The 13,367-nt window shown below is 52.7% G+C and overlaps 1 protein-coding gene across 1 annotated transcript in view; it reads left to right on the plus strand.

The window, feature by feature from the left end:
• The window catches only part of HYDIN (HYDIN axonemal central pair apparatus protein), a 156,331-nt gene that overhangs the window by 130,686 nt on the left and 12,278 nt on the right, over positions 1-13,367 (plus strand). The window contains 16 exon segments of the mRNA XM_042797769.1: positions 289-388; positions 986-1,085; positions 1,544-1,712; positions 1,989-2,227; positions 2,520-2,634; positions 3,303-3,507; positions 3,878-4,113; positions 4,728-4,879; positions 5,855-6,047; positions 6,634-6,742; positions 7,323-7,583; positions 8,162-8,304; positions 8,642-8,860; positions 10,011-10,171; positions 11,030-11,142; positions 12,698-12,935. Coding sequence (XP_042653703.1) covers positions 289-388; positions 986-1,085; positions 1,544-1,712; positions 1,989-2,227; positions 2,520-2,634; positions 3,303-3,507; positions 3,878-4,113; positions 4,728-4,879; positions 5,855-6,047; positions 6,634-6,742; positions 7,323-7,583; positions 8,162-8,304; positions 8,642-8,860; positions 10,011-10,171; positions 11,030-11,142; positions 12,698-12,935 — 2,753 coding nt within the window.

Below are 13,367 nucleotides of genomic sequence, written 5' to 3' on the forward strand. Positions count from 1 at the left end.
GCACTTCTTGTGGTGGTTTCTGCATCACTGTGCCTCCCAGGGTGCTTTAGCAGCAGCGGTCCCTGCTGTAGGAGTTCAGAGTAGGGCTGACAGGGTTTCTTACTGGGGCAGAATCCCTCTGGGTCAGCTCATGAGATGAGCAGGTTAGGAAAGCTTGGGAGTCCACAAATGCTTGTCAAGCAGGGGAGGCCATGGTGGAAGCAGCCGGCAGACACAAGGACTCATGTGTTGTCTACCAAAAGAATTTATAAGAATGGTCTAAGCAGAATTTGTTTCTTGCTGCCTCAGGTTTCAGATGCAGAAAACATCCTGGGAATTGTTCAGGTTGAAAATATCCAAATCCTTGCAGAAGCCTATGATGTTGCTCTGAGCATCAACATTTTTAAAGGTCAGTGGATGCCCCTGAAACAAAGTAGTCCAGGTACATTGCATTGCCTTGGCAGGTCAGCAACCAAAGCACCTGGGATGGATGGGATGGGATGGGATGGGATGGGATGGGATGGGATGGGATGGGATGGGATGGGATGACACGCAAGTATGGCACAGATACACAAAGCACGTACCCTGCAAGCTGCAAGGAGTGAAACACTGTCAGGGTGAAGACAGCCTTGAGTCTCTCACTTCCCAGCTTTGAAGCGTGCAACTTCACGTGCAGATTGATTTTGAGGGCTCTGAAATAGCAGGGTTGTGAACAAGCAGTTGGCAGTTCCTGACGGCTCAGCACAGCACACAGAGTTGTTGGATCTGTGCTTGGAAGCGCGGAGATGGCAGCTGAGCTCCTTAGCTGCTAATCCCTGCAGATGTTCTCCGAGTAAGAAGAGAAAGGGCAGCAAAGTAGCTAGAGAAAACTTCCAAGAACAGAAACTTGCTGAGAAGGGTTTTTTTCTGCCTGAGAACTCCAAATATGTGCCTTGTCACTTGGTGTAGTCTGCAGCAGCTCAGAAATATTCATCATTTCTTACCTCGCTGTGCGGGTTTTCTCCAGGTACAGATGGCAGCGTGGATTTTGGAATCCTCAAGGTCCTGGATGATGCGAAGCAAGTGCTGACTCTGAAGAACAAAGGGAATTATGAAATTGTGTACAGGTGGGTCCAGCTGCCTGGTTGGTGAATGCACGGTGCCGCCATCTGCCTGGGCCTGCATTCTCTTTCTGTCTATGGCTAGAATCTGTTCCCATGCTGGCCGCCTCATGATCCAGGTAAATACAAAACTTGGGCTCTCTAATCTCAAATATTTCAGTAGAGAATCCAGCCACACACCAGCAGTTCTTCACCGTTCAGCAGGAAGAAGAAGGAGAGACCCTGAAACTTAAGCCACTTACTGCTGACATTCATTGCCTTCCTTTGAGGGTCAGCTCATTTCTCTTTATGAGACTCTTTAAAAGGAAGGAATGAAGAAATTCTGTGTCAAATCTTGGATTCTCTGAGCAGAGCTGGGCTCTTTCCCTTTTATTTTTTGTATGGTCCTATGCAAAGTCCTGGCTGTGCTGGTGGCACCTGTACTTTTAACTGCAGAGGCCTCTGTTCCTTCCCCTTCTCCCCAGTTTCAAGCTGGAAAGCGCAGATAACGACATACCCGACTTGGCATCCCACTTCACTGTCCATCCACAGAAGGGTGTGCTGACTAACTCCGAGCGCCTTGTGCCGATCCAGCTGCTCTTCCACCCCAAGATAGAAATAGATATTGAGAACAAACCCATCCTGCACTGCCAGGTGAGCCACCTGGTGTTAGCCACAACGTGACTTGGGAGTGTAAGCGGGCCATGTGTCTTCTGGAAGGAAGGATTTACCTGGGGAATCCTCTCTTCTGTATATACAACAAAGTCTTTCGGAAATTATTTGTGATGCTTCCTAAGTGGAGCTGAAAATCTGGCTCTGGAGGAGGCGTTGGAAGAGGGAGGGTGAGCTGCTGGGGACCTGGGATGGGGTCAGGGGACACAGGTAGAAGCTGGGCTCTGCTGTATTTACCAACCCCTCCTCTGGTTGCAGGTGATTGAGCCCAGCGTCTGTGAAGGAGGCGAGACCATCGCCATCATCCCAGTGAGGGTGTCAGCGAAGGCTGTGTTCAGCAAGTACAGCATTTACCCTGCCTCGCACATCAACTTCGGTGCCATGGTGAACGGCAGCAGGAAAACCTCCACTTTCATGCTGGAGAACAAAGGCATCCTCGACTTTAAATTCCTCATCTACAGAGCAGCCCAGGATGCAGCTGTATCGCCAAGGAAAAGGTGAGAGAAGACCTGCGCCACCCTTCCTGCGTGAGGAGGCACCGCAGCATGGCTGGTGTGTGACAGGCAGCCGGGACACCGGCTTGTGAACAGGGAGCAGAAAAATGCCTCAGTATCCCCACGTGTATGTTGGTGATCCAGCTGATCTATCCATAAGCTACAGCAACAGGCGGTTCAGGCAGCCCTCCGGGAGCAGGAGGACATCCCTCCATGGGGAGGAAGGCCAGCTTTGGCCTCAGAGGAAGGCAGGGGGAGCTCAGCGTGATGGATGTTCTCTGCTTTCTTGTCTCAGTGCACTTCGGAGGAAATCCACCCGCCTCCACGAGAGTGAAAACTTAAGCAGAACGACTCCCTCGGTCAAGCAAAGCAAGCCCTCGCTGCAAAAGGATGCCAACGCCTTCATGCAGGTGGGTGGCTCCTGCTCCCCAGCACGTGCTGCTGCAGGGGGTGTGGGAGGACCCTGCTGTGCCCAGGCTGGGGGCTCATCACCACGGGGCTGGGACGTGGGTCCCTCATCTCCCAGCCACAAGCAGAGGCAGGAGCTGCTCAGTCCCACTGACAGTCCCCGTGCCCTGGCTCAGCCCTGGAGTTGTGGGGTCAGGAGAGGGGAGCAGGTCCTGGGTGTGATAGCTGCTAGCCAAAATAGCCCTGTGAGTACCACAGATGCGGAAAGTCCCTATCTGAACTCCCAGTCTATAGGTATGGGATGATCTTGCTTTTCCTTCTTCCCAGTCCCCTCTCTGCTCTACCATCATTTCTCAGTTATTTCTGCCCTCCTATCATTTCTCAGTTATTTCTGTTCTCTTGTTTTACCCCTGGAAGTTGAAGGATCCCAGTTCCCACCTTCAGCCTTTACACCCGGACACCTCTCTCTGTGCAGGACAGGCCTGCAGCTCCTCTCGGTTTATTCATCTCATCCCGGGGTTGCCTTTGAGCCATGGAGTCACCCCTCCCTGCCCTGGGACGGCGGGGCTTGAGCCCAGCTGGAGGCCGAGGAGTGGCATATCCCTTGCTGGGGGGGGATGCTGAAGGCGCAGCCGTTAGGCAACGGCCTCTCCTGGGGCTCTTTCCGCAGGCTCGCCTCACTGTGGGCATGTTCACGGTGTACCCTGGCTTTGGCTCCATCCCTCCCGGGGGCCAGCAGATGATCACGGTGGATTGCTATGCAGAGGGACCGGGGACATGCAAGGAGCACCTATCCATCGACATCAGCGACAGAGACCCCAAGGACAATCCCCTTGGCATCCCCTACACCCTGTTTGCCGAGTCCTGCCTCCCAGGTACGCCCCGTCCACAGGTTCCCATGGCCAGACCTGCTGCTGCTCAGCACCTGAACTTACTGCTTGGATAGAGAGGCACCCTGCCCGTGAAGTCCCATCTTAAAATCCTCAACAGTTCCAGTCTTTTTCACGTCTGCCAGTGGGGAGAGGCCGGGAGGGATGCATGAAAGGATAAAAGGAAAGCAGTACTCTGTAAGAGGGAGGGTGACTTGAGTTCCATCCTCACAGCCAACACCCCCTCCCAAGGGTGGGGTTTGCAGGGACCTGGGCAGAAAGGGCTTGTTGAGCCTTCTGAGAGGCCACCAGGGTCCAGATAAATCCATTCAGGAAAGCTTCTCCATCCTCAGCCCTCCCTCTGGTCTGCCTACAGCATTTGTGGTTGACGACATAGAGTCCATCTTCGAGGAGCATCGAATCTGCAGCAACATCAACCAGTGCCAGGCCCTACAGATGCTGGAAGACAAGGGTGTGTTCATCACAGACGAGAACAAGTTCGTCTTCATTAACGTCCTGGTTGGGCACAAGGCCACAGCTCGCTTCAAGATCCGCAATGTGAACAAAGTCCCCTGTAACGTGGGCCTCTCCATCAAACCCATCCGTGGCAAGGTGAGAACAGGAGGCCGGGGTGGCTGTTGCTCGGTAAGGGCTGTAATAGCCTGTCTTGTTCTCCAGGTTCATGGCTTCTTCTTGGCTGGTCCAGCCCAGCTCAGTGCAGGTCACACTACAGGGGGGAGCAGCAATGACGGGGTGACAGCTGGGCTGAATTCAGCATGTCCCGAGCGAGGTTTTGCCTCACCTCTCCGGGTCTTTGGTGGGGGACCTGAACCTTCCTGAATAACTCTTGGAAGCACACTCAGAGGGGGACTGATGTGCCAGTGTTCAAAGCAGACTTTCCTCAGGCTCCGTGGTCTTTTCCTTCACTTTAAAGGCCAATTCTAGGTTATTTGCAAGGTTTTTCCGTGCAGTCCCCACCTCCCACGTATGCTGGGGTGGCTGCCCAGTGCTCAAAGCAAGCTTTTGCACCCCTGGGCTTTCTGGCAGCTCCCTGTGCACAGTCAGCACCGCTTGGGTGTCACCCCTTGGGCTGGAAGGAGCTTGCCCAGGGAAGCAGGAAGGAAGACGCGCTGTCTGGGGCTGTTCCCCATCATGCATAGATGAATAAGACTGCATCACATTGAAGGATGTTCCCTCCTAACACCGCTCCTTGGGTTCCCCCCAAGCCTAACAGCCAAGCGTGCGACGTTTTCGAGGTGGATCCCGTTCGGCTGTGTGTGCCCAGCCACTCCCACGCCTTCGCCACGGTCACCTTCACTCCGCAAACGATGCAGAACTACCGGTGCACTTTTGAGGCTTCCCTTGATGTCCCGGCAAGGTAACTCACCCTGAGAAATCTTGGGGGTGACCTTTCTGAGAGCTGCCTCTCCTCTGGGAACGTGCAGACCTCTCGTTAGCCCTGACCCTGTTAGTAGCCCTAGGTAGGGTAGTTAGTGTTAGGTAATATAGGAAGTAGTAACTACTAGACAGAGCAGAGCAGAAAAGTAAGAGTCCTAGTTTAGACTATATGAGTAATTATGAGGAGGACAATGTAGCCAACTGGAAGTTACTGAATCAGAAAAAAAAAAAAGGGAGATGGGCAACAGCTGAGCTGGGTCTCTCCAAAGACAGAAGTTTAGATGAAGCAGTTCCTATGCCAGCAAGTCAGCAGGTATCATTTCCTCTTCATTTATGTTAAAATTAGATGATCCTATATGATTACCTGGGGTATATTAAGATATTTTATGTTAAAGGAGCGACTGGACCCCTTATAAAAGAGGAGCCCAGTTCCTCTGTCCTGGGACCTGTGTACCAGGGCTCTGACTTGCTCTTCCTCGACGCTTTAGTCGTTGAACTGGAACAAGATAAGTCAGCTTTCTGCCTTAATAAGCAAATCCTTTTTTAGTGTCCTTGGACATAATCTTTACTGGTGGTGTTTGTTTATTTTTCCCTTCTTGATTTTTATACTGTTTTCATGCTGTGCTTGTGCTTTTTGCGTACGTCTCTCGTGGCCACCGCCAAGTGAATTTGCCACGTCTCATCTGTTGCCTCATTATTTACCCGCTGCACTGCACGATATGATTAAGCCAAATGATATTTAACTGTTATTCTGGAAGGCTCTGGCTCTTCAGAGCAGATTCCCCTTGTGAATGGCCCTGATCGGCCTGGGAGGAGAGGGGTGAGGGGGAGCTGTGTCGTGGGGTACAGAAACACCAGCCGGGGAGAACGCAGCAGGGAGCACTCGCTTCATTGCCTGCCAAGTGGGGAATGGTTAGTAGCAGCCATAAGGATTCCTCCTCTGCCTCTCCTGCAGCCCTGCCACGACTAAAGCACAAAGCCTGACCTTTGATATCAGTGGAGACGGCAATCTGCCGCTGGTGACAGTCCTGCGCCCGGTCCTTCACAATCAGAGTGGGAACCCTCTGCTGCTTTTCAAGAGGCTGTTGCTGGGCAGTTCAGAAAAACTCCCTCTGGTCCTTCATAACGGCGGCGTCCTACCTGTCCAGGTGAGGACCTGCTCAGGGAACGCTCTGGTCTGGGAACAAGTGCTTGTCGCACGGAGGAAAGGTCCCAGAAAAGATGGTAGACCTGGCAACAGGTCTCAGAAATTCTTTTTAAGCAAATGACTGACTTCTACTTTTCAGGAAGGGAGTTCCTCTTAGAAATGGGATTTTTCTGACCAGTCTATCCTTTTCAGTTAAACACAACACCAGAAAGTTGGTGGGGTATTTTTCCCCCTGTCTGTCTTCTCATCTTTTTGTTCTCACGTGGGCACGTGTGATGTCCTAGTTGCACTAGATTGTATTTGATCCTGTTTTACTACATCATGATCAAACTCGGTTCTAGTTTAATTACATTCTGCTCATTCCTTTTAGTACTTTCTGTCCTGTTTGGTTATATTTTAATTATATCCCAATGCCTCGGAACACTTTTTTGTCTGTCTGATTTTACTTAGACTTTGTGTTAAGAGCTGTGTTTGAAGCGGGGGAGCATGCTGGGTTCCCCGTGCGGGCCAGCAGCAGTGCGGTGGCAATCCACGTGCCATCCTATACCCACACCAGTGGGGTTTTGCTCTGTGTTCCCTTTTCTTAGCTGATGATAGACCTGTTAGATGAAGGGGGAGTTTTCTTCTTGAAAGCCAGGCCCACCACAGACTGCATCTACCAAGCTGCAGACGTGAAGGAGGACTCTCCCGGAGAAGGTAAATTCACGAGCCATGAAGTGTGACCATCCACCCTGCTCTTGGCTTGGCCAAGCAGCAGCCAGATGTTAGGCGTAGTTTCTGTTCTGGGGTTCTCTGTACCCCTAGTTTTTTGTGTGGACTCTTTGCAAGGTTTCCTCCTCACAAGTTGTAGGAAGTTCTTTTGTTCTTCTGGACATGGTGGGTTGAGTTGCGGGGGACTATATCACCACTTCAGTGGACCATCTGAGGTCTTTGCTGCGTGTGGGAAGTTACCAGCCTGAACAGAGGCAGCCCTTGAGCCCACAGCCAGCCAACAAAAGCCAAACCCACCCTTTGACTCAGCTTTAGGTATGGCAGGAGCTAGCTGGATGCAGTTTGAGTGAGAGCTGGACGTTCCCCTGAGGTTAAGACACTTAAATAGTGATATGCATGGTGGTGTCATTGCCTTGTGACCACTGGGGGAGGGTTTGGACCCATTGGTAGGAGAACCTGTGCTTAGAGACAGCTGGGTTTCAACCTCCTATTCCTCTTATTTCCCCATGGAAATATTTCCTCTGTACAGCTGTGTCACTGGTCTCTGATTTCCATTGCCATGTAGAGAGGAAGCCTCACACGGCCTCCCTGGTCCTGCATCATGGGGAAGTAGCAGAGTTTGACGTGCTTTTCAAACCCACCCTGGCCCAGCGTGTGGAAGGGAAGATCCACCTGTCAGTGGTGGACAACCCCTACGAAGCGACCGACATTCAGCTGGTGGGTGAAGGCTACGAGGACGACTTCACAATAGATAACATCCATGGCCTAGTGGCAAACAGCGGGGAGGACAACACCGAGGGCGATCTGGAGGAAGACATAATTGAGGGTAAGAGAGGAGAGGCTGCCAGGATGGAGCAAGGAAGAGGAAAATCCACATTTCTGCTCACCTTGTGCTGGTGCAGGTGTGGTCCAGCCCTAGCAGGCAGATCCTGCTGCCTTTTGTAGCCCGCAGAGCAGCCACACGTGAGGACTCAAGGGATGATCTTTTCTCAAGGGAGTAGCTTGCAGCCTAGCAAGGAGGAGCCAGAGACGCCAGCGTTGAGCTGCATATCTCTAAAAGGAGGTCTGCTAGCCCGTGGTATACCGTGGAGATGCAGACCATATAGGATCATTTGTGTCCTCTGTATACTCTACATACCTGCACTGTGCTCCAGAGGAGCTGGTGGCCTGTGAGCGTGCCAGCCATGTGCCTGGAGCTGTGCGTGCTGCTTGTCTGCACAGCCACCGCCGCCTGTTCAGGGACGTGTCGGGGTGCTTCCCGGGAAGTGGCGGGACGGGGAGAGGCAGCATCTCCCAAAGGGAGGAAGGCTCGGAGCGAGGAAGAGTCAGACATGCGTCTGTGCATGTGAGAGGGGCAGATGCTCCTCGCCCCACGCTGAGATCCCTTGCTCTCATTCTCAACAGCCGCCAGAGTGGATCACATCCAGTTTGGGGACTGTCACGTCGGGACGCCCTACCCGGTGACCTTCACGATCGCCAATCGCAGCAGGGTGGAGGCGATGCGGTTTGAGTGGCGGGCAGCCACCCCCTTTCACTTCTCCCCCCAGGTGAGCGTGGACGGCTCTGCCTTTCCCCGCTGCTCCAGCACTGCCCAGCGGGTTGCCGGGGGGCTCGCGGGGCATCACCACGTGCCGGTGAGAGCCCGGCTCAGCGCCGCGTAGGAAATGCAATCCCTGGCTTTGCCGGAGCCGGGCTGCCAGCCCCGCAGAAAAGGCTCCACGTTATGGGAGGTGACATCTTTTGTTTGTACTTTACCAAACCTCAGATAAATACACAGTAAGGCGTATATTCCTGGCACGGCTGCTCGGCGCATCAATCCCTTTGCTGACAGCCCTGGGCTTGCCCGTGATTCCAGTGTGGTCTTGGCTCTCTGGTTCTCCCTAGGTGGGACACCTCCATGCTGGCTGCTCTAAGGACATCACGGTGACCTTGAAGTCGGACGTCGCGGTGACCTTCAAAAAGCACCTTGTGAAGTGCAAGGTGGCGAGGATCGCCTTCCAGCTGCCGCCAGAGCAGGTTGCCGACTGGGACGACCGCCTGCGCACCGTCAAGTGGGTGGATGCCACGAGGGGCCCGGAAGCCACGTGGCCTGTCAAGAAGAAGGTAAGAAGCACGACCCCAAAAGCTAACCGAGCGACCACAAAAAGAACAGCCGAGGGCAGCAGGCTGCCATCTCTGCTGGCTAAGCAGCTCCTGACATTTAATCCACCCGTGAGATTCACCAGCAGCGCATTTTAGGGGAGGGGTGGATGCACAGCCACCTGACGAGCTCACACAAGAAGTCTCTTTGACGAGACGTTTAGCCACATGCAAACTATCAGCTCTCTGCCGAAAGCTGAAAGCGTTGCAGCCTGTGTTGAATGGGAGGTCACATTTTGTGCTAATGCATTTTAGGGTGTTAAAAATCTCTTCATCTGATTCGGTGCCTTTCACCAACAAGGAGTTAAATCCACCGCAGTCTGTCTCTTGTTTTGAAGCGGAGAGCAACATTAGTGCTCTTCTGTGTGTGCTGGCTAGCCCCGCAGCACATGGTGAGTGAGCTCTGAGCTCTGTCTACACTGACACCAGAGATTTTGGTTGTGGTCTCTATATTGTGTGGGATGTCTCCTTATGGAGCAACCCAGGTACTGTATGGCAGTCATGCAGGAGTCTGGACGAGTATCATCTCCAGAAACTCTTGCTTTTACTATTGTTATCGCCAGACACGCTTATCTTGGGTGATGTTCCCTAGCTTCTGAATCATTTTAAGACCTGTAAACCAAACTTCTTTCCCATCAGAGCATCAACAGTTGGAGGCTTTCCTAGTGAGTTCATTCCCATCCCAAAACGCCTGTCCCCAGCCCCCACCATGACATCTGGAAAACACTTTCTCCTAAGACAAGAAGGAAAAGGTGCTTTCTAGATTTGTTCAGTGTTGGGGTTCCAGCAGGGGAACTTAATCCTAATTTAGAAGCCTGCTGGATTTACAGGGGGCCAGCAAAAGGGTCAGACACTCTACAGGGTTGAAACACAGGGACTGATACCCGATCATGGTCCCCGTGTGTGTATTCACAGTCATGGTGGTGATTGCTTTGATCAGTGGGTAGAAACAAATACTGTAGCAGAAGGGTCAAATTTTGTCATTTTTCCAGGGAAATAAATGGGAATTGTCCTTTCTAGCCCCTCTATGTGGCTGGTTTTGGAGGCCAAAAGACTTCCTCTCAGCCTGGCTTTCTGGGCTCTGCTCAGTGATTCTTCCCTCTCCTGTTTGGAGGTGATCGAGACAGACCCGGAGCCAGCTCACACTGTCCTGGAGAAGAGCATCCGTGAGGTGGAGCTTCACCTCAGTGCTGTCGTTGACTATGCTGAGTTCAAGCTGGAGACGGACATGGTTGAGTTCAAGGAGACCTTGCTCTTCCAGACGCGGACGTTCGCGTGAGTGCTGGAGGCCAGGCAGGGACCCGCGAGTTGGGGCTGCCTTTGCCCAGGGCTGACCCAGTATCTGCTTCCCCAGAGCCATGCTGTGGTCTCCAGTGGCCTCTGCTTTTCCTTCTACTCATGGTCCTCTGCCAACAGAGGTTACACTGGCATCCTTATCGCTCGACCGCTTCACAAACCTCTTCTAATTTCTAACGGGTGGCTCAGCCTTGGAGGCGGGGTGCTGCTGCCTGCTGAGGATGAGGTTTCAGCTTCCACACGTAATCTGGCACATCCCAGAGCCTGGAGATCTCCCACATGTGGCCTTGAGTCCTTTTTAGGGCTTTATGTTCAGTCTCATCTGCTGTTCATCTCTTTAAACAAATCATTTATTGTTTCATCTTTTCCAAGTCCTGTCTGGGTGTCGGGGCCCGTATATCTGTACACAACACCGAGCAGGAGATGGTGGCTGCCATCCCACCAAGATGTGCCAGGAAAGGTTCAATTCTGCTGAGAATAGCCATGGTTTTGCTTTCATTGCATGCTGCCTGTCCTTATCTGCTCAAGGACGGATTTGTAGTCAAAATATTGTAAAACAGAGACAGAAGACAAGAATAAGCCCCTTAGATTAAGTCTCCTGGGCACCATGTGTGCCCTTTCCTCTTTGACTTCCAAACTTTGAAATACTTTCTCTTGGGGCATCCCAGGGCAGCAATCTAGATGTGACAGAGTTGTCTGGGAAAGGAGACACTACTCAGCAAAAATAAAGGGGTGCCAGGACCCACTGTACTGTGCTACTTCTCTAATCACCTTGTATTTATTGGGATTTATCTTTTTCTTTTTTTTTTTTTTCCCCCCCTCCTTCTTGCTTTTCAGTTTCCAGCTGTCTAATACAGGGAACGTGGCCCTGGAATACACCTGGATGGAAGCTGTAGAGGATGAAAGGGCAGGGAGCCATACTGGGGAGCTGCTCCCACCCAGTCTGGATGGTAAGGGACTGGCTCTGCATGGTGGCTCGGGGTGTCCGAGGTGTTGCAGTTGGCAGCTGAGGGCTCGGGGAGAAGACCGTGCCACTTCCCCCCCACCCCACCCCGAAACATAAATTGCTTTCTCATCACTGTTCAGTTGTCCACTTTCATCAGCATCTTCCCAGCTGCTGCTGGAGACTTTCTCTTTGCCCCCTCTCTGCCTTTCAGACCCTTTGACATTTGTGCTCTGCTCTGAAGCTGAGCCTGGCTCAGGGGAGAACCATGTGGTGGGTCAGGACTGGGAAGGGGGACATCAGGGCACCGCTTTGGGAAGTCTCTGACACTGGGAAAAATGGATGGTGGAAGGACGAGTTAGCTGACGTGCAGTCAATGTCTGTGTGCAATTTCCCAGTCCGAGGCAAAGACAAAGTCACTGTCTAAAACTAACCCTCTGATCTCGGCCCGCTGCAGGCGAGCCCCTGCTCCCAGCACCCATCGGAGCTCAGCGGCGGGGCCGTGACTCATTAACCCGCGCTAACGAGGTTGTGTCTGAGCTCATGGCTCTGTGAGGAAACAGGGCTAGGTGTCCAGGAGCTCTCATCAGAAACTGGAGAGGGGAGAGCTGTCAAACCCGTGCGTTTCCTAGCACAGGCAGCTTGCTTGATGGTCAGGGTGGGAGACCTCAGGCAAAGTCCTTGATGCTCTGCACGTGCTTATCTCCCTCCCCTGTGGGTCCTGGCGTTGGCTCTTCCCCAGCACAGGGCACACTTGTGCTGAAGCTGGGCTGCCTTTAGCTATCTGGTCATCGGTTATGAAAGCCTGACAAAGAGGAAGGAAGGAAAGGGTGTGAAGGACAGAGCAGTGCAGTTCCCCAAAGCCTTCTCTCCACCACACACATCAAGCAAAACTCAGTTCTGCAGGCAGCAGGGGAGCACGACTTAACACTGTCCTTAATGTTGAGCGCGGCGGCTGGCTGTACTGGGACATGAAACGGTGCCCAGAAATTTTCCCAGGTGCTGTAACACAGACATCTCTACTGTTAGTTTCCTGGACATGCTGGCCAGAAGCCATTCTGCAGGAAGAGTTTGCATCTAGCTCCCCAGTCCTGGAGATGGGGAGAGTTTAACAGACTAGAGTGAAGCAGTAGGCTTCAGTCCTGGGCCTGTTTAATTTGCTAACATAGACATAGCCCTCCTGTCTGCCATCTGAGTGTCTATACAGAGTGAGGTTCAGTGGGGTCTTTCGGTTCAAGCAGTTCTCTGGGTCTCTGCTGGGCCTTTTCGTGGTACGTGCTGCCCCTCACCCTGTTCTCCCTCCTGTCTGTTCTCACTTTCCCACCTGTCCCCAGCACTTTCTGGAATTACAATTTAGCAAGCAGTAACACAGAGGCAAAAAAGCAAACCAAGCACTCTCTCTGTTCTTTACCGGGAGTCCTCCTCCTGCAAGCACTTGGCCAGAGGTGCTGCCAAGTGCATCCCAGCTCCCTTCTGTCCACCTGCAGCAGGAGGCAGAGTTGCTGGGAACGAAGGGTTTTCTCCTTGAAAGATGTCCAGCTATAACCTCTTCCCTTCTGCAGGGGGTTTCCTCTCCTCCACTTCTGTGACACTCCAGCCTAGCTGTTGTTCGAGCCAGCTGGGCCAGGCTCTGGAGCAGGTCTCTTCCTCCCTGAGCTCATCTCTGAACGCCATCAGTCCCACCCCGCTGTTCTCTGTCGAGCCCCGCAGCGGCACCATCCCTGCAGGACAGGAGCAGCTCTTCCAGATGAAGTTCTCCCCGGTGTACGTGGGGGACTTTGAGAGCCGTATGCTCTGCAGGTAGGAAACATCCAGGCATTTTTCAGCTCCGGCTGCTGCTGGGTAGTCGTAGTATTGCCTCTGGTTGGGGTGGCTGGGAGTGCAGACCTGGAGACAGCCAACCCCAGAGGGGCAGCAGAAACAGCCAACGTACAGGAGCAATGAAAAATTATCATCCAGCCTTAGCAGAAGCAGGTGTGGAGACACTGGGAAAAGACATTGTATGAAAGGTTAAGCTCCTGGAGGGTTGCAAAATCTGGAGTGAGAGATCCAGAAAGGCTGTCAAGGGGCCAGCTAGTCCCTAGCTATGCTTTCTTACCAGACAAGCATGGCTGCCTTATCCACATAGAAATCTGTGTGCTGCAGTGGGTCTCTACACACCCAGCTGTTCACACTTCTGCCATCTCACCTCCGCTGCCTCCGTGGTGGGGAGTGCAATTCTGTTTGATTTGC

The sequence above is a fragment of the Tyto alba genome, unplaced genomic scaffold (assembly GCF_018691265.1).
Source record: "Tyto alba isolate M040663 unplaced genomic scaffold, T.alba_DEE_v4.0 Super-Scaffold_26, whole genome shotgun sequence".
Lineage (NCBI taxonomy): Eukaryota > Metazoa > Chordata > Aves > Strigiformes > Tytonidae > Tyto > Tyto alba.